The sequence below is a fragment of the Dendronephthya gigantea genome, unplaced genomic scaffold (assembly GCF_004324835.1).
Source record: "Dendronephthya gigantea isolate DGI-Jeju-01 unplaced genomic scaffold, DenGig_1.0 000000F, whole genome shotgun sequence".
NCBI classification, from domain to species: domain Eukaryota; kingdom Metazoa; phylum Cnidaria; class Anthozoa; order Malacalcyonacea; family Nephtheidae; genus Dendronephthya; species Dendronephthya gigantea.
The window spans coordinates 1911151-1933061 of record NW_021163010.1 but is presented as its reverse complement, the minus strand read 5'-3'; the positions used below and the strand labels follow the sequence as shown (position 1 = coordinate 1933061).

At 36.6% G+C, this 21911-nt stretch overlaps 1 protein-coding gene across 1 annotated transcript; it reads right to left on the bottom strand.

Moving 5' to 3' along the window:
• Positions 1 to 167: 167 nt before the first annotated feature.
• On the bottom strand, positions 168 to 21192 carry LOC114518715 (fibrillin-2-like; the record flags this gene model as incomplete). Its single annotated transcript, XM_028538718.1, has 52 exons — positions 19110 to 21192; positions 18872 to 18982; positions 18637 to 18759; positions 18257 to 18379; positions 17850 to 17972; positions 17511 to 17642; positions 16894 to 17016; positions 16299 to 16424; positions 15866 to 15988; positions 15608 to 15730; positions 15233 to 15358; positions 14620 to 14742; positions 14042 to 14164; positions 13809 to 13931; positions 13359 to 13481; positions 12744 to 12866; positions 12501 to 12623; positions 12228 to 12350; positions 11865 to 11987; positions 11531 to 11653; positions 11235 to 11357; positions 10868 to 10993; positions 10521 to 10646; positions 10271 to 10390; positions 9569 to 9685; positions 9311 to 9430; positions 9045 to 9161; positions 8776 to 8895; positions 8400 to 8516; positions 7703 to 7819; positions 7154 to 7282; positions 6957 to 7073; positions 6541 to 6666; positions 6297 to 6413; positions 6015 to 6134; positions 5776 to 5898; positions 5117 to 5236; positions 4632 to 4748; positions 4398 to 4514; positions 4042 to 4164; positions 3790 to 3912; positions 3357 to 3473; positions 3124 to 3243; positions 2900 to 3016; positions 2589 to 2705; positions 2066 to 2191; positions 1717 to 1836; positions 1386 to 1502; positions 1173 to 1289; positions 950 to 1066; positions 506 to 634; positions 168 to 229 (listed from the first exon to the last, which is right to left on the bottom strand). Coding segments are annotated over exons 1-52 (8217 nt in total), but the record flags the coding sequence as incomplete, so codon positions are not given.
• Positions 21193 to 21911: the final 719 nt, after the last annotated feature.

The window sequence follows — 21911 nt, the reverse complement described above, 5'->3', positions numbered from 1 at the left end:
ATCCGCTTGTAAACATTCGTTTATGTCTAAAACAGAGCAACGCTGTCATTAAATTATCCAACTACAGGCCACGCATGATTTGAACAAAATTGTGAAAAAACAGTAAACATACCAACACACAAGAAACCATTTCCAGAGAAGCCTGTCTGACATGCGCAGTTAAAGCTACCAGGCGTGTTCCTGCAAATACCGTTCACGTGACACGGATAATCATCGCACTCATTGATGTCTAACAAGATGAAAAAAATTCAAATTATCGCTAACAAATTATATAAGAATAACAATACCCTAGAGTTTTGATCAATTTAGAATATCTCTGATGATTCTCTCAATTTCAATATAGGAAGGAATAGTTTTATTTTAATTTCACGTTTGGCAAAACGTACTATAATTGTTATAAATATTGCAAATTCTATTGAAATTTATTGATCGTGCTACTTCAGGGAATCAGATCCGGACTCGGATCCGGGAATCGGATCATATAGAAATAATTCTAAAAACTTACCAACACATATCTTTCCATTTCCAGTGTATCCTGTGTTACAAGTACAAATAAAACCTCCATTTGTATTTGTACATGTTCCTGATGATCCATGTGCGCAGTCGTCCGTGTTGGTCAGACATTCATCAATGTCTAAATTAGAGTCAAAGAACAAGCTAAGTATATTTTTAAAACCTTGTTTTTCAAGTTTATTTATTTCTGTATCTGACGATATTTGATATGAACGAATTACATTAATCGACGCAAGGAATAAAATAGTCCCTTGATTTGGCGAAATGCCGGAGCGTGCCCGCGTTCCTTTCAAAAACTTTAAAATTTGTAAAAATCGCGTGGTGACCGCAGCGGATCGTTTGATTCGCGTCCGATATGTGTCGGCCTTTGAATAATTAATGGTACGATTGTAAAGGCATGTATTAGTTACTTTAAGAAGAAGAATACTGTCCATACCAACACAATTAACTCCATCTCCAGAGAAACCAGCATTGCAAGCACATTGGTAGGTCCCGGCACGGTTTGTGCATGTTGCAAATCTGTGACATGGGTTCGCATCACATTCATTCATGTCTACATTAATAAAAGAAATATAATAATTATAATGACAACAACTATACAGGAATAAAAACGTCAGCGAAACGTATTTTAAGATGCCGAAAAAAAAATATTAATTTACCTGTACAGTGCAATCCATTTCCTCTATAACCATCCTTGCAAGTACAGTAATGGCTGCCAATTGTGTTTGTACACGTGGCATCAACGTGACAGGGATTGGTCAAACATTCGTCGATATCTACAAAATAAAAATTGACAATTGAATTCACTCATTTTCTGGCATCTCATTCAATTTGAGTTCTGTTCTGTTCGGTTCACTACAACATTATTTTACCGGCACAAAATTGTCCATCTCCACTAAAACCAGTTTTACAGTAACAACGGTGGGTACCATCCCTGTTTTCGCACGTGGCATTTGTGTGGCAAGGATTATCTAAACATTCGTCTTTGTCTATGAGAGAGACAATAAGGACCATTATTATAAAATTTATAATTCTGCAATTATAATTCAATTGTATAGCTATATACAACAAATATATAGTAAATCTTTTTTTTTATATGATTAAGAGAGCTGTTATTAGTAAGTAGTTGTCACTTCATTTTACTTTATACTTTACAACAACAATGGAACTGAAAAATTATATAATATTATTATGCATACAAACCTGCGCAGTTAATACCATCTCCAACATAACCCGCTCTACAGGCACACTCAAACGATCCGTCCGTATTGGTACAATTTGCATTGATGTGACAAGACGTTGCAGTAAGACATTCGTTTATGTCTAAAATATAATAAACAATGAAAGGTTTAATTTATGACATAATTTTCCGACTTTACGTCATTATGTCTAAGTAGTCAAATTAAATAGATGAGGCGAAGGTCTAAGACTGTAACTATGCAAATGCACGATCTATAAGTTTTTATCATACGCGTATTCATATATACTCATTTACAACTTTGAAGTTTATTCATATACGCTCATTTACTACTTTGAAGTTTTATATACCAACCTACACACTGGATTCCATTTCCAGTGTATCCAACTTTACAGCGACACTGGTGTGACCCAGGGATGTTTAAGCAATCAGCATTTTGATGACATGTATTTAACGCTGGATCAATACACTCGTTTATGTCTGAAAAGATGTAACGTATTGATTAGTTTATATAGCCGCTGCTATATAAATTGTTTTTTTCAATAACTCTAAAATTACCCATTGTTCGGTAAGACTTTTAATAAACCTTTGGCGTAACATTCTTAAATTGAGGAACCTTTTTAATGATTGTTATCTCTAAAGCTGTAATTTTTTTATTTTCCAGGATTTTTAAACGATTGAAAAATCACTATCCGAGAGTATATACTTTTCATCCCTGTTGGGAAACTGTGGAAATTAGAGCAGTATTTCTTCACGTCCGCGTCGTAGATTTGATGCGTCTTAAACTCGCTAGTGCATGCATGAAAGATCGAGTACTCCACGAAATACGGCTAGTGACATCATGAAGAGTAATGGTAGTTAAACTATACGAACTTACCAGTGCATATGAAACCTGATCCCTCATAACCAGAATTACAGGCACACGAAAATGATCCAGCATTATTAGTACACCTGGCATTGGCATGGCATGGGTCATTATCACATTCATTGATATCTAATAAAAAGAAAACAGTAGAGGTATCATATTTAAAACGTAATACATTAAAGTGTTTTAGTCAGTCTAAGGATATAGACTATACTATAGTAACTTAATCGATTCCCAAAATCTAGAAGCTTGAAAGTAGGACTTTTCATGAACTATAACTAGTCCTTCCTCCAAAAAGTTCACTCATCGATCGCAATACTTACCCACACAATTAAAGCCGTCTCCGGAGTACCCAACATTACACGCACATGTATAGCTTCCGGGCATATTTTGACACGCAGCAATAGCGTGACATGGATTTGTTTGGCATTCATCAATATCTGTGAAATACATGTTGTTGATTAGATATATATAGACCTACGTTCAATCTGGATTGGGACATATCTGAACGCTTAAACGGGCTTGTAGTGGAGCATGAATCACTAACCAGTACAGATAAAACCATCTCCGGTGTAGCCAGTTTTACACTTGCAAATGAAAGAACCAAATGTGTCCGTGCAATTTGCATTTGAATGGCATGGACTGTCTACTGCACATTCATTGATGTCTAAAAAACAGAAATATTGGAGATTAAATAAGGTGAATAAGGGAATTTGCCAAGCCTGTTTATAATTGACACCAGACTTGTTATTATTAAAATCTCGTCAGTAATATACGTACTATTACATATTTCGCCATTTCCAGTGAATCCTGGTTTACATTTACAATCAAATGAACCTTTGCTGTTCGTGCAGGTACCGTTAGGAGAACATGGATTTGTCAAACACTCGTCAATATCTGAAAAAAATTGAAATTGAGAAAAAAATATTAACGGTCTGTTAACATGAATGTACAAATATTAACCCCGCCCCCCCCCTTCCCTCTCACACACACACACACGTACTTAACGATCTTCCTCGGGTCATGTGAGTAAAACAATTACACGAGAAATTGTCAGCTCCTGTTACACATGCAAGGTGCAAACCAATCAGCTAGGCACGGTGTTGAAATGTGGTCATTTGTTGTATTTCAAATGGATTTAAATGTAAAGCAATGATGAATGGGTCTTAGTTCATCGTCGTGGTTGATAGTAGACAAAACTTGTATCACTTACCAACACAAGATGTTTTACCATCACCAGTGTGACCAGGATTACAGGCACATGTGAAGGAACCCTGCGTATTTGTACATTTGGCATCCACGTGACAGAAATTGAATAAAACACATTCATCAATATCTACAATATAATAAACGTTGTTATAAGATACCATATCAACAGTTTACAAGATGTTTCAAAAATTTGATCGAAATATTTTTATCATTACACTATGCATGCAACCACTTTACAAATCGTTGAATACATCACCTGTACACGTCCTTCCATCTCCAGTGTACCCTGGATTGCAATTACATTCATAAGATCCAGCAGTATCTGTGCATGTAGCAAACTGACTGCAATTATGAGTCCCACTGGCACACTCGTCAGTGTCTAGGAAATACATAACAGCACGGTTAAAAAATGAATCGTTTATAGAATCAACAAAAAATACCGGAACGCGTTTGCCATGGGGTAATGATGTTATTTTGTAAAATCAATTTGCTTAAACAACAAAAACCAAATAATTCAAGAACATTAGATCTATTTTTTCATATGAAACGATTTCGAGTGCGTCGCTCATGAAAAGCTTAGCCTTTCAGGAGAATGAATAAAATTATACTTACTGAGACAAACGAAACCATTTCCAGAGTATCCAGGTTTGCACGTGCATTGGAAAGAACCCGGAGTATTAGCACAAGAACCATCAGTATGACATGGTGATCCAGCACATTCATCAATATCTGAAGATAAACAAACAGCAGGATAAGAAAGATCACATATTGGCATTTCCCGACCACGGTTTTTCATGACTCGTACTATGATTCATAAAAAAGCATGTGACAGATTTGTTTTCTCACCGGAACAACTTAATCCGTTTCCAGTGTATCCTGTTTTGCAGGAACAATCAAATGACCCAGGTGAATTCGAACAGTCAGCGTTTACATCACAAGAGGCCCTCAAGCACTCGTTGATATCTATACGTAAAATAAAATAAAAGCAAATGAATAAAAGTTGAGTTCGTTCTTAAGGCATTAAAAGGCATTAAATAGACACATTTCATCTTATCATCATGTCGGACGTCACTGAAGCTGAATGATTGTTAAACTTTGATACACTTTATCATTTCACTACACTCTTCAATTCCATAATATAACTAAGCTTCAAAAATACGGCTGGAATGAAAAATAACTTGAAAGCTATATATAGCCATCGCCTGATCTTTTTTATGATTGATTGATCACATTACTTGTGTACCAGTTCCCACAGAAATTACAACATCTAGTTCATTTTTTTTATTTTAAGACTCAAATTAGGTATCATGAAAAAGATATAATGATCATACCAGCACACTGAAGACCATTTCCGGAATAACCTGTCTGACAACTACATTGGAAAGAACCAATCGTGTTGACGCAGTTGGCCAGGGTGTTGCAGGGTCTAGTTACATCACATTCGTTGATATCTGCAAGACAATTTAAACAAAAATTGTTTGTATGACAAGATTGGAATTAATATAAAAGAGTTTAAACAATTTCATTGCCACGAGAGCCATGAAAGTATTCGATTAAAGGACAGACGCACGGAATGACGTCGAAGAAAATTTTAACGCATTTGGTCAGTCATCACTTCTTTATTTTGTCAGCCAATCACATTTTAGCACGTGTGTTAAGCTAGCCAATAGAATTTCTTTAAACCTATAGATCATGTACGCGTGATATCTGCTCGCCACGGCGGTTCGTGGCCATTTTTTTGTTCGTATCACAAATGACGTCATGCCGTGTATCTGTATAAACCATGGATAATAAAATCACGTCTTTTAACTATCCATGGTATAACTGAACAGACAACGGTTCAATGTCGTCATCTATTTGTTAAATATAAGCTGACTACACTACATTGTAAATTAGTACCATTAGCCTTTCTACTTCAGCTGTATTTTTTATATAATATTCTTCAATGAGAATTTTGACGAGTTAAATCGGAATCGATTTCTGTGCTTACCATTACAAATCAATCCATTTCCTTGGAAGCCAGTGTGACAACGACATAAGTAGGATCCAGGGCTGTTTGTACAGTTAGCGTTATCGTTAGGATCACATGGTTTGCCTGGACACTCGTTAATATCTGAGAAACAAGATATCAAAAATATGAGATTCATAAAACTCCAGAGTTTGTACTATAATTAGCTATGTACCTACACTCATAATTATAATGATCAAGTGTTTTATAGTTGAACTTACCAACACAGATTTGACCATTTCCCACGTATCCAGTATTACAACTACAAGTGAACGATCCTATATTGTTTTTGCATGTAGCTTGGGAATGACAAGAACTTGATACTTTACATTCGTCGATGTCTAATAACAGAAGTATGAAAAAAATAATGAGTTGATGTCTCCAAAAATGTGTGTGTGTGAGACTAAGTATTCTAATCATTCCTAAATTTAAGATAATTGAGGATTAGCCTGTATATCCTTGTCATCAAAAAGAACGTTTGATGATTGCGCAATCGTACGTACCCGCACAATTGAATCCATTGCCAAAGAATCCTGTATTACAAGTACAGAGGAAGGAGCCAATCGTGTCTTGACATCGTGCATTGGTGTCACAAGGAGTCGTTTGACATTCGTCGATATCTACAAAAATTAAAGTTTTTTATTTACGCCTTGTTTCTGCTTCACGTCACATTTATTTTATATGGATAAAAGGGGATAAGAGGGAGAAGTTATCCTCCTACCTTGACCTAAACTACAAACCACTTACTAGTGCAGACAGCACCATCGCCAGTAAAACCAGTAGTGCAGTTACACATGTATGAACCAATCAGATTTGTACAAGTGGCTCGACCAGCAGCACAAGGGAATGGATTTTGCTCACATTCATTGATGTCTAAAGACAGAATTTAGAGGACGTATATAGTAAAAAGTTGAGAAATAACTAGAATACTAATATAGGAGTTAAATAATATTATCTGACAAGGGCTGCGTTACCGGGGTGTCAGTCTCACTGGGGCGTGATAAAGTGGGAAAAACGTGATTACTAAATAAGAAAATGACCTATTTGTCACCCCCCCCCCCCTCTCCCTTCTAAATAACTCCGCTGTCCGTGACAGCCCAGGAGAAAAATTGAAACAGTAAATAAACATGCTGAGAAAAGCAATTTCAAAATCTCCAACAAACCTGAGCAAAATAGTCCATTTCCGTTAAAGCCAGGCTTACACGTGCATTGAAATGATCCAACTCCATTTGCACAAGTTGCATGGACGCTGCATGGGTTACCGAGACATTCATCGATATCTACAAAAAAAGTTGTTGTAATATGTGAATTCAGATATATTTTACATCTGGTTGAATGCGCGAGGCAGTTTCGAACTCACCATTACAAAGAAGCTTTCCATCTCCAGAGTAACCAATATTGCAAGCACATCTATAAGATCCTTGTGTGTTAGTACAGGTAGCCCTAGCGTGGCACGGAGAAGTTGTTGAATTGGTACATTCGTTGATATCTAAATAGAGAAAATTTACACTCGGCAACTGCGTAGTTTAATATTGTGATGGTGCTACTTTGAGTGACCACGGTGAAAACCCGCGACCTTTGGTTTACTAGTCCAATGCTCCTTCAACTGAGCTACTATACCAGCTGACTAGACGTCAAGATTAGCTACGGATATAATTAGCTACGTATATATCTAATGTATATAACAAGTTCATAAAACATACATAAGCATGAAGAAGGATAAGAAAATCAAAAACAAAAATTCGGTTTTATTTCGGGTCCTCTTTTCATGGGCCATGCAGGATAACCCAGGCTGAGTATTTAAAAAAATCTTTACATATTAAAGATGTATTGTTGCAAAGAAACAACGACATTTGCACACCACTAGGATTAGTCCGGACAACAACGTTCAGCTTTGAAATTTGTTTACCTTCACAAAGGACACCATTTCCAGTATATCCTTGGTTGCAGGTACAAGTGTAGGAACCAAGCGTGTCTACACAAGTGGCTTGAGCATGGCATGGATCATTTCTGCATTCGTTGATATCTGTGGTATTAAGGCGACAAATAAGATATTATCCTAAACAAGGACTCGATAATCACTGAAAAATATTAGCGCTTCTTGGTTCCTTCATTCATTAAAAATGTTTAAATTTGAACATCTTCCATGCACTCGCCATGCAGGGCATGTAAAGCTAATTTTTTTATGGTGGTGATGTATACAAGACAATGATATTTTTTGGGTCATTTGTACACAGTCTGACCCAAGCTCTTTACCGAAGTTATTGTTATATAATAAAGATTTGTAGGAAGAATATTAACTATATAGCACCGGTCCACACCCATGTACTGCCACAATACGAGTCAAAAGTTAAAATTGAACGCCGGCCTTTGTAAAATTGTGAGGTACCCATATATCCAAGTGTTGTTAACAACTGAATTTTAGATTCTCACTCACACTGAGAATTATTGAACAGGGAAGAGAAGGTTGATCTCGCTAAATTTGTGAGCTTGAATGAGCTCTTGAAATGCAGATGTAAGTCTAACACAAAATCAGTAATATTTTATTGATCAAAGCAATTTATAACGTAAAGGTCGATAAACGAAAAGAGAGAATGTTTACTTACTGACACAGGTGACTCCGTCTCCGGCGAATCCAGAGTTACAATTACAAAGATAAGTGCCTCGTGTGTTTGTACATGTAGCGTTTGTGTCACATGGGTTATTATCGCATTCATCAATATCTAAATAAAAGGGAAAATGATTTCACATACCACAGAAAAAAGCTTATCAAACGGCCAGTTCCGCAAGAATAACAGCAAAGATTTCTGTAAAACTATAATAAGTATTAGCTTTTTTCATTTGTTCTTTTTTCTGTGTTGTATATAGTTCAGTGAAAGGCCAAACCAAGTACCTTATTTTGAGAGAATTTCGTTTCGTCTGGATCAAGGCCATAAACCAGTCATTGACTGGTATGTATGGAAAAATAAACTACAGCCTCACCTGCACATGTTAATCCATTTCCTATGAAACCTGTTTTACAAGTACACGTGAAAGAGCCAGGAGTGTCAGCACAGACCGCATCAACACTACAAGGACTCAATGTCGTACATTCGTCGATATCTTAAATAAATAAAAAAATTTATATAAAAACGGGTTCATCCTTCAGAGAAATTGAATTTAAAAGTTGTATCAAAATTTGCAGCATTGATGTATCATAAAAACTAACGGTTTTTTAATAGATTTTAATGGCTCAATAATTAGACACTTACTTGTGCAAGTAAATCCATCTCCTTTATAGCCTGTGTTACACGTACACGTGAAAGTACCTGGAAGATCATCGCACTTGGCATTTGGGTCACAAGGATCTGTCAAACACTCGTTGATATCTGTTGATGATAAAAGCAGTTTGTACTGATATTCTTAGAAAATGCCATGAAATTACTCTTCAATATGTTAATTTTAGAAACACAAATACATATACTTAACAGTATGTCTTAAAATTTCACTACTCTGCATACTCTTAGTCTATACTTACTAATACAAGCGAATCCATCTCCAGAATAGCCAGGATTACATGTACATGTAAATGATCCTACGGTATTTGCGCATGTTGCTGAATTATGACATCTGTTCGGATCCAAGCATTCGTCCACATCTGCAAAAAACATCGTCTTAAACTCGTGTTATGAACTTAAAAACTGGCAAAAGCAAATATGAACCAACAAACCCAGGTAAAAAAAAACCTTGTATCAAAAAAGGTATGCTGCAAATATTTCAAATTAAACCGTATTACCTAGACAGATGAAGCCATTTCCGGCATACCCGGTATTACAGGTGCAGGTAAACGATCCATCAGTGTTTTTACAAGTGGCGAATTGATGACACGGATTGCCGTTACATTCATTGATATCTGAACAAAACAGGTAAATATATTGGTAACAAACAAGGAGCAGCGTGGTCTTTAAAACAGTCCTAACAAATAAGATGAAACAAAGAACCTCTGCGCTTTGTCACACATGCAAACTGTCCTGAGGAAGGCTTAAGGTCGGAAAGACCAGAGATTTTCCTATTTTAGGCAATTTCTTCACCATATTTATAGAAAAACTTGATATTTAAGAACGTAGAAGGCTGTGCGTTCTGGTTTCTGAAGAAAGAATCAATAACCTAAAGGTCCGTTCAAACGACCCAGTTTTGTTGGATCCAATTTCCTTCTGGCGGATGTTTAATAGTCTGTTGACTTGCAATGTATGTGGGCAGCAAATCAACGTAAACCAACGTAGTATTGCTTTATCAGTAACAGACTTCATTCCATACGTCAAAAGTGAATTGGATCCAACAAAATTAGATCGTGTGATTAGACCTTAAAACAGCAGTGTTTGATTTGATTTTACTTAATGCATTTTATTTTACGTTAAATTCATCTCTTTCCTCTTTCTGAATGAAAGTCTGGTTTCTTGGAAACATTCAGCATGGATCGAACGTTTGCTGCACTCACCATTACATGTTGTTAAACCGTTTCCAGCATAACCAGGTTTACAGCTACAGTTAAAGCCTCCAAATGTATTTGTACAGATTGCGTTTACATGACAAGGGTTTCTGTTGCATTCCCCGATATCTAAAAAGCAATTGGAAAATGAAATAGTTTGTGCCCGTGAGGTACGTCAGGTGCGGATTAACTTGATTAGTCCATTTACTGACGAGATCTCTATTAAAAGAAACCCGTGATGTGGTGATACCAGACGTACCGGTACAGTTGACCCCGTCTCCATTAAAGCCTGCTTTACATGTACACTCAAATGATCCAGGTGTGTTCGTGCAGATTGCTAACGTATCGTGACAATTGTCAGTTCCAAGTGTACATTCATCATCGTCTACAAGTGAAAAATTAAGAACAGGAAGTCACGTTAGCAATAAATTTATAACAGATTTCCTCACTGCCCTCAAAACATTTTAATCAATTCTGTTTAACAACTATAATTTGGCTTTAGATAATTACTTTCAGTGTGCATTTAAATTTTAGCCTAATAGCAATATTTCGGTGGCAGAATTACGTGACAGGTATTATAACGAACGTACAAAGGAAATATCTTACCAACACACACACGCCCATTTCCAGAGTACCCAGGATTACAAGCACAGGTATAAGAGCCCTCAGTGTTTGTGCACGTGGCAATACCCACAGCACAGTTATCAAGATTATTAAGGCATTCATCAACATCTAAATGATGCATGCATATAAAAAGCATGTCAGGAAAGATACATCGCAGGTCTTCTATAGGGTATTTTAACACACGTTCAAATTGGGATCAATGTTAGTAGGAAATAAACTGAAATTAATAACTCTGCCCTAAATGGGTTTATTCATCTCAATGGGTTCCCCAAAAAGCGGAGTGTATAAACTAAATTTACTGTGCAGGTAAATGACAGGAAATTCTCGTTTTCGTGTTAAAAACAATTACCTCGACAGTTTACACCATCTCCTTCATACCCTACATTACATCGACATTCAAATGAACCGACGGTGTTGGTGCAGGTGGCAAATTGATGACAGTCATCAGTATTCCGATTGCACTCATCAATATCTGTTGTCAAAGAAAAGTGAATAATTAGTAGTTTCAACCGGCTTTATTACAAGCAGTCATTTTTTGTGTGCAGTTGTTTGTCATGAAAACGCATGTCATATTTAATTCAAGTTCATTTTTAAATGGGTTACCTGTTTACTACAAAAAAGTGCATGATTACGGACGTGACATACCATTACAAGTTCTTCCATCTCCAGTGTAGCCTGTATTACAGATGCACTTAAACGATCCTTGTGTATTTGAACACTGTGCATTGCTGTGACAATTATCTTGGTTTAATAAACACTCGTCAATATCTACAATTTAAGATATATATTAAATGAACAAGCAACATATATTTACTGTGCACTATTTCTCTACCCCCAAATTTCTGCTTCGAGAGGACAAAAATTTCACTTCCTATATATACCTCACTTTTTAAAAATTGGTGAACATTTTTTATAATTATAGACTTCAATGAATATAAGTTTTCATAGATGCACACGGTTCATCCACAATAATATATACCTGAACAAATGACTCCATTTCCATTGTATCCTGTTTTGCAGGCACATTGGAATGATCCCACAATGTTGGTACAGTTGGCGTTGGTATGACAATTGTCCATATTTCTTCCACACTCGTCAATATCTAAATAAAGTTGCGCGGATTATATCAGTTAAACGGCTATGGTTATTACTTTATATTTCCAGGTAATATTGCTTTGTTGCATATCATATCATGAAATCTTTAATCTGAAGACTTCAGCAATCTTATTTTGACTAAAGTTATATACATTCATAACATATTCGCTAACTATGTAAAGCGTTCGTTAGCTGACCATAGAGAATCAGTTCCATATAACTGCTGCATATCATATGCGTCACCTACCATCACAATTGGTACCATTTCCTTCATAACCAACGTGACAATTACAGGTAAAAGAACCAATCGTGTTCGTGCAATCAGCTTTCACGTGACAATTGTCAGTATTAGCTGCACATTCGTCGATATCTAAAAAATACATCATATAAGGTATGAAGCTGGTGCAAATAAGAGACAACCTCACAGTCACATTTATAGTCTTTTGCTGCTTTACAAATCTGGCATCGTGTAAACGAGTCCCAGATTAAACAAAATTTGAATAACAGCTTACTAGCCCACCTTCGCAGTATGTACCATTCCCAGCATATCCAGTTTTGCACACGCAGGAAAATGCCCCGAAGCTGTTAAAACAATTGGCATGTATATGACAGTTATGTAAACCAGAATCGCATTCGTTGATATCTGAAAAACAAAACCAGAACGTTTCATTTCGCCAAAAAATAATTTTGTACATAATAATTTTAAGCAGCTTTTCTTAAGCTAAATTGTCTCTCGATATTGCATTAGTTTCTGTATACTTACCAACACAGACACCGTTTAGTAGCCTTAAACCGGATCCACACTGGCATATGAACGATCCCTGGGTATTAACACAAGTTGAGGAGCTTGGGCAGTTGTGAATTGCACGTGCACACTCATCAATATCTGTTAAATAAAGCAGAGATTGGCATTTTATTTACAACTAAAGGTCCAGGTATTATTACACTATTGTATAGGACCTTAAAACGTCATGCGAGAAACTATTGCTTCTTCTCTTCTCTCTCCCTTTTTTTGTTTCTTAATACATTGTCTTACTAGCCAAGACAAGGAAGAACTAGTTCTACCCCGAAATTGATAACAAGTCCAATGTTACTTGCAGTACAGTGAACTGATAGACGTTGCACAACGATCAGAAAGCGGATAAGAGACTGTTCTTACATAACATCATTTCACATCTCAAATAATTGTATTCATCCCAAATATGGTTTTACTATTTACGTAACCGTTGTACAAAAGACTAGTTGATGGGAATATTTTTTTGCTTAGTCTTGGGAAATGTTGGAAAGCCAAGAGTCGGGCAGTATTACTACCATTCTATGAAAATTCTATGACTATAACTATCTTGCTCCAGCGCTAAGTCATCAAGACTCATCATACCTGTGCAACTGGCTCCATTTCCTTCAAAACCAGTCTTACAAGTACAGGTAAAGGATCCTCTTGTGTTTGCGCAATTTGCGTTGGGATCGCAATTATGTGTACCCAATATGCACTCGTCGATATCTACAAATTATTATCATACAATATTATTTCTTAAATCACTGATTTCACAAGTCGGATATGACAAGTTTCATTATATTCTGTTCGTTTAAGTCATTTCTCTGAGTGTTTTGACCGCGTTCATAAAATTTTTACAATGGCTTGCTGATCCAAAATCCAAACATTGCTTTTGTATTTGTGTGTTTTCTCTACTAATATTTGGAGTATTTTTAGGTTGACTTATTAGTTGGTCTCCGTTTTCATGCCATTTGTTGGTTAATTGTTCAAAGATTCGTCAGTCGCTCAAACGACTGGAAACGTTTAAGATAAATCAAAATAAAAAAACTATACCTGTGCATGTTCTGCCATCTCCACTGAAACCAACTTTACATCTACAAGTATAACTTCCCATTGTATTCTCACAAATGCCATCTGAACTACATGTGTCTATATTCGTCGCACACTCATCAATGTCTTAAAAAAAGAACTGTTCTGTGAAAAAAACGGGTCTCCGTTTGAAAACAATACAATAAAAAGGAGATTTAGGAGGAGAACTCTGCCATCTTAATAAAACATATGTTTACCTGTACAAGATACTCCATTGCCTTGGAATCCAGTCTTGCACTGACATGTAAATGAACCAATGGTATCTGTACACGTGGCGTTCACATGACAGTTGTGAATTCCAAGAGCACATTCGTTGATGTCTATAAGAAAGTAGTATATTTTTATAATTCAAAAAACGATGACAACAGAGGGTGTCAATCGAGTTAACGGATGATGGTTCCTTTCTGCATCTTAGCGTGTTGATAGCAAAATATTGACACTGACTGACAAGCGTATGAGCAAAGTGAGGGAACATAAACGAGATTGTAAAGTTGTAAATGTAAACGATCAAAACTACAGAATAAGCGTTCACATGCAGTATTTATTTCGGCTCGTGTTTCGCGCGCTTTTCTTAACTTTCGCAACGTTCCCGTTTTGATCAGGCCATCCAAACCATTCAGTAATTGTATAGTCTTGCTTAATAATTGCATGACCTTAAATGTCTAAAATTGGAATTATACAATTTAAGATTGGAACTTCTATACACGTGAAGGAATATCGGTCAGTGATCCATCGACTAAACCATCTCGCCGAGAATATAGCTGAACAAACTTACTGTCACAAACGACTCCATTTCCAGAAAAGCCAGGTTTACAAGCACAGCTGAAATTACCAGGATTGTTTGTACACTGAGCATTAGCGTCACAATTGTCAGTTTGTTCTGCACACTCGTCAATGTCTAAATAAATATCAATCAACCCATTAATGTGTTGAGTGTCAAATAACTTTTAGTATCGATCAATCATCGTTTTCAAAACAGTTTGTACTTTTAAGCCTGACTTTCATATGTCATAATTTATCGACGATGTTTTACGACCCGTTATCGAATTTTTCGCACCAGTGACCTCAGACAAAGGGAATCCCAGATTCTTGGGACAAGTGTGAACAAGGTTTTAAGCCTGGACTACAGGGTGTATAAAAACCCCCGCAAATTCAGATAGGTTCGCTTCTATTTAATAACAAGAGCTCGTAGGCCCCTGGAAATTATTAGGGTTGCAGTTCTTTCTATGCACCCTGAATACCGGACGGTGCATGAAAATGACTTGTTCACGACAACTACGACTAAATGGAAACCAGGCTCAAGCTCAACATTCACTCTCACCACAATCGAGAAGCGTTCAGCATTCTCCCACATCACGACATCAGGTTATTGACCGTATCTTACTCACCTACACAAGTCCTTCCGTCTCCACGGTAGCCGTCATTGCAAGTACAAGTGTACGATCCCTTGACATTGAAACAACGTCCATTTTGTCTGTCACAGAGATCGGTGCCCTGTGCGCACTCGTCAATATCTGCGTGAAATACATACATCACATTTCAATCTTTTTTCCCTTTCGTCAAATTGGGACTTCCAGCCACGATATTGGCTATGTTACATTTGAGCGCAAAGGCGAAACCAAACCCAAAAAGTAAAGCAATATAATATTTGTAAAACGCCCTTAATATACAGCTTATTCTTGCCAGTTTTTTTTTAATAATTATCATAATTTGACATTTCTATTTTGATTGGCTAAAATTATGCATGACTCATAGCTACATACCTGTACATACAAGACCGTCTCCTGTAAAACCTGGTCGACAAGCACAAATGAATGAGCCTTCTGTATTGGTACATGTCGCATTCAAATGACAATTGTCTAAATTGAGCTGGCATTCATCGATATCTACGAAAAAGAAAAAATAAAACCAAATTAATGAAACCCGAACACTCCACCCAAGTCACATAGTGTTGGGCAAACATTGAAACAAAAACGTCAGAAATTTTTAAAGACAAATAAAATATGTGGCAAAATACAAACCTGTACACGTCACTCCATCCCCTGTGTAACCAATCTTACAGGTGCAGATAAATGATCCGATCGTATTAGAACAAGTTGCTTGACCGTCACAGTTGTCAGTTCCAAGTGCGCATTCGTCAATATCTTAAAAAAGCGATAAGAATTGTAAGAAAATGTATGGTGTTCATTTCGTGTCTCCCGTGACTGTTTAATAACAAAGAATTCAAGTACACGGTGAGTCGAACTTATGACTGGTTTGGTTTACCAGAGAATACCTTGATGTCTAACATGACGCGCGATTAAAATGCATTTCTCTCCCCAGGAAAACATGTTTATTATATTAATTATTCACTACAACCAATCTCTGTCAAATCACAGCCGCTGCGCATGTGCAACAAATTTGAAAGTTTTTATGTTGAAAAAAGCGACAAAACACGAAGTGTATAATACCTACCAACACAGTTGGTGCCATTTCCACTGTATCCAGCATTACAAGCACATGAAAAGGACCCAGGGTTGTTGTTACATGTCGCTCGGGTGTTATGACAATTATCTGTATTACTAGCACATTCATCGATGTCTATATGAAAATATGATCGTTAGCGGTGTTCTATAATAGTTACATAGAATGAATACGACATGCACCAAAGAGAGGACTGGTCTGCTTGGAACATATACAAAATATTGAAAATATAGATATAGTAAGACATTGCGATGAAGGCTGGCAAATCCTTTATCATATTATTATCTTACAGAAAGACAGCTTCAATCCTGGTCAAAACATTGACGACACTCAGTGTTAATTGACACTACAGTCAGTAGTCGCGGAATATATTTCAAAGTCTCTCCCTTTCCCCCAAAATCAATGTTGGGTGATGTGTTAAAACTCATTCAAGCATTTAGCATGGACTCAACGTTGATTAGGGTGGCAAGGAAGAAAATCGAGGAAGAAATGTTGATGTTTTGCGTAAAACACTACAAATCATTTAGAGTGTAGTCAATGGTTTTGGCCAGGATTGTAGTTCACAATCATCAAGATCATAACTTACCAATACAAGAAAATCCATTTCCAGTCCAACCAACGTTGCACGCACATGTGTAAGATCCATGGTTGTTTGTGCAGCTAGCTTGAGTATGACAGTTGTCAGTATCTAGGACGCATTCGTTGATATCTAGAAAGTAAAAATTTTAAGGATTTGAACTGGAAGAAATGACAAAAATGAAATTACGCCAAACAATTATGGGGATAAAACGGCCTTCCCTAAAGTGCACAATATATTGAATTTTTCATATCGATAAAAATGTTTAAGCCTGGTTAAGCCTAGTCCTCGTAGGCCTCGTAGGTGACAAATGAAAACCAGGCTTCAAAGACTCACGTAGAACATGACACGTATAAAATATAGCTATAATCAGAGTAAGGTTTGAAGCAACGATTATTAGCAAATGTTAATCATTTTTTTAGATTTGGTGTATTATAGGTCTCGGACATTATAAACATCTCCACTGGCTATTAATACAGTAGCTACCTTCAAAATATATATGACCTGCTCCAATCGCAACCCGGTACCGTGTACCCGGGGCCTAAGACTGCCTAAGGAATTCCAGTCGTAATATCGGTGATAAAATAGCTCTGCTCGTGTTTTAAACATGCAGTCACAATACCAACCTGTACATGTTTTTCCATCGCCTGTAAAACCAGTTTTACAAGCGCACCTAAATGAACCAATCGTGTTTGTACACGAAGCCTCGTTGGTGTTAGGATGACAGTCGTGAGTACCAGTTGTACACTCGTTAATATCTTGAAAAAAAAGTTTAGTGATTAACTTTCAATAACAAAAAAATACGACACTGACAGGGAAAGGTAAAGACAGAAATCCTTTTGTCATACTGATGACACAGATCGGCCCACCACATTGGCATATACTATTGTACAATTCCAAAGTTTAAAGACTGCAAAATCGTATTGTGTGTCACAATGACTTGCACAAAAAGCAAAAATAAATACCACCACAAATGACTCCATTTCCAGTAAACCCAGAATTACATTGACAAGTAAACGAACCAAATATGTTAGTACATGTGGCATTAACATGGCAATTATGTAGATCGAGAGTACACTCGTTTATGTCTAAAATAAAAATAAAAACAAAACTGAATCTGAAGATTCCTATACGGATGAAGTGGACGAGCAATGGTAAGCAATGCTTTTATATCTGCTCTATCTATTCGGTACAAAATACGTAGCGTAGCTAATTTTCTCACGTGGGTAAGAGATGTAATATAGATGGAGTACGTGCGATTTTGGTTATAACTGTAAATAAGCTATATTCAAACAAGCATTTTTCCTTGATAGTACGAAAGAAGAACCCAAGTATCATTGTCGTCGTCTGTATAATTGATTACTCGACCCACCATTACAAGATAGACCATCTCCACTATAACCAGCCCTGCATGTACAAGTGAAACTTCCTTGTGTATTTGCACAATTAGCATTTTGACCACAGTTATCAATATTTAACAAGCATTCATCAATATCTTAAAATGAAAAGTATATATTTATTGTTAATTAAAAAACAAATGGAAGAGTATTTACTACATTTTATAAAATTGAAACTGTAAAGGTGAGGAATAAGTAACATCCATCAATAATTAGCAATACCCTCTATACTGTATTTGTTGTCTTTATCAATAAGACAAGTTATTTCCAAAGGGAATATAGTAGCATATATCTTCACATTAAATTCATTAGCAACAGCGTTTAAGTGTAAAAATGGTTTCGCTAAAAAACTTACCTATGCAAGTTCTTCCGTCTCCAGAATAACCTGTCTTACACTGACACGTGAATGAGCCAATAGTGTTTGCACAGTTAGCATTCGTGCTACAGTCATCAGTCTTTAATACGCATTCATCGATATCTAAATGAAATAAACAAATTGTTCTATTAATGAGATATATTTATTATACCGGGTAGGTTTAGGGTATGATAGGGAAGAGATCAAAACACAAATTGAGTTTGAGAGTCTTGACCTGTACAAGTTCGTCCATTTCCAGAGAAACCAGTATGACAAGTACAAGTATATGAACCGACTGTGTTGGTACAGTTTGCGTTAGCATCACAAGGGTTCGTGGAACATAATTCTACAATAACAATAAAATTTCATAACAATAAACATGTCTCCCTTATGGAATTACATGCTTTTAAGTATGCGAAATAAAATTATTTGAATATTCCAACTTTTTTAATAAGAAGCAATATCCTACTAACCACAAATAGTTGGCGTGGAATATTTTAGTGCCAAAGCAATCCTATGAAGAGGCCAAGAGACGAAATTGCCACAAAGGCGGAACGAGCTAACATTTCTCCAGCTTATTCCAAACAGGAAAGATGTGAATTCAGATGACCATCCATACATGCAACGCAACTGTTCTGCGGTCAGTCCAACGCGATTCTGGATTGTTTCACCAACAGTTTCACTGTCAATATTTCCAAATGTTGTTCCAAGTCTCGCTAACAAATCTTCAAACTTTTCCGTTTCCAAAACGATCTTTTTATTCATCAGTGGTACCGCTGAGCTTTGATACAGTGTTTGATACCCAGACATGGTTCTTTGGTATATTTCTGATACTGTGGTACCCAAGCATGACGCCAAATGAGTTACTGTGATTACAAAGGTACTGGGTGCGCTACCCGTTTGAACTCTAATTGAAGATGTTCCATCTGCAAGTGCCACAACTGAAACACCACCTGTTCCTGCTGTAAGATTTGTCGAGAAAGCTATTGATAGTTGATCAAATGATTTCTCAATAGCTGCTTTTACCAGTCGGTACCATTCAAATGAGGGAAGATTAATGGCAACATATTTGTCCACGCCTGCTGGATTAAACTTGCTTAAAAATTCAACAATATCGTATCGCAGATATAACGCTTCAAATACGAGACTGTGAGCCTCTTGTATCGTTAAATCGTCGATTTGAGCTTCAGTTTGTCCTGTTAAGGAGGCGAGACCGGATTTTGAAAAGCCATACGTTTGCAACAAGAGTGAAAGATATTGCTGATAATTGTTCTTCATAATGTTACTCAATGCACCAGTACTATTTAAAGTTCTGATTGCGTACGCGATTTGTGGAACCGAATAGGTGAGGATTTGAACATTGGAGAGGCTTTGGGCCAGTTGAACTTGAGAAACAAGAGGAGTCTCCATCCAAATACCTTCAGAAATTGTGAACAGCAACTGATAAAAATTAAACCAGCTACTAATACCACTTGCGTTTCTTACAATGTTTAAAATATTTCTGTCCGTGATCGTAGCAAGATTGAATCTGACTTCATCTTCACCCAAAGATCGAGATAAAACAAAGGCAACATTACATGAAGGAAGTGTAGTTTGATATCCAAATATTGTCTTAGATAGATCAAAGGCAGAGCCAACAGTTGAAAGAGAATTGCATTGAGAGAAATAACTGGACAACATTATATTTTCTATGGCGAAAAGCTGTGCCGATTTCCATCTGTATAATATCTCAAGATGACGTACTGAGAACTTGCTTGTAGTATTTGCATAGTACGCCATAGTCTTAGATAGCCATTCAGCAACCGTCATTCCTGCTATAGCAACGGAGAACGATTGATTTTCAAACAGATTCTTACGAGCAACCAAGTCGTCAAACGCGGGGAAAAATATGTCATCGAGTTGATTCATGTTATAGCCGTACAATGTTTCATTATTTGTGTTTAAAAGTTCCGCCAGTTCGGAGACAGTTACACCAAGTTGATCAGCACGGCATTTTATAGCCGCAGAAACGATATGTGGTACAAATGAAGGCCATTGGTCATTGATCACCCTTAAAGACGAAAGATTCAGCATTTGTTCCAAGACTGTCATGTTGAAACAAAATTTCTTCTCCATTGCTTCAACAGCAAATGCGTGAATTTCTCCAATTGTCTTGTCCCCCAAATTTGTTAAGTTCCTCATGGTAAGATCAGTGTAATTTGTAAGATCTTCATTCTTCACGGAATAACAAACCGTGCAGTTATATAACTTTTTTGTCTCGAGCATCTGAATTGTGAGATTACCTCGGTCAAGCAGTACGTAAGCGTCTTGAATTATTGTATCAAGAGTAGAGTCCACAATAACATCGAATGGACTTATCCCCTCTCCTACGCTCCTTGGTGTCTGCCAAACATCATAGGTTGTCACTTTATCAAAATATTCTTGGTTAAGACTTTTAAAACCGTTGAAAGTTGGTGCAGGAAAGGAATTTATAGGTGCACTCAATATAGGGACACGAAAGCCCCCAAAGACACTTCCCAAAACACTCAACAACAAAAGTGAAGAGAGCAACATCATTTCTGAAACAATAGTATAAAGAAACATATATAAAGAAACTTATATTAAGAGACATTATTAGGGTTGCAAATTTCGCTGTTTCAGGCGTTTAACCATGCACCTGATTAGGGATTTAGTCAGCTACAGGGTGTTTAAAAAGTATATTCTTTGAAAAAGTACCCCAAAGTGCGATGCGCGCGAAGTGTTCTCAGCATCGCATAGTGATAGCAGACGTGCATAATTTGGTCTTAGAGGCAATTCATTTAGAAACATTAAATGCTGGCTTTTTTATTCATATGATTATTATTTTAAACAGCCTTGCGGAGAGAAATATACGCCTCCCTAACACAATTCGTCGCACAGTTAAAATATGGACTGTGCATGCAAAATATATAGAGACCGTTCTACGCGTGAACCAACACGAGATCCGCTTTAAAACCATAATTTTCTTCCGTTTTAATTCTATTCGAATAAGTTTCCTTCACATCACCAAACATTTAATAATTCCATGTGCAGTTTAAATACACGAATTTAATCCTTGTAATTATGTTCAACATTTAACCTTAATCAACCACAACGCTATAATCTAAGATCTATTAATCTCAAGGATTTATGCATGCATCTATTAAATGCAAATCACAAGTCGTTCTGCATGAAGTGTTATAGCATTTCACGACAACGTAAAAAAAACTACGGAATTTGGTAATTTTCTTTTTAAATTTGGTATAGCAATCCTAAAG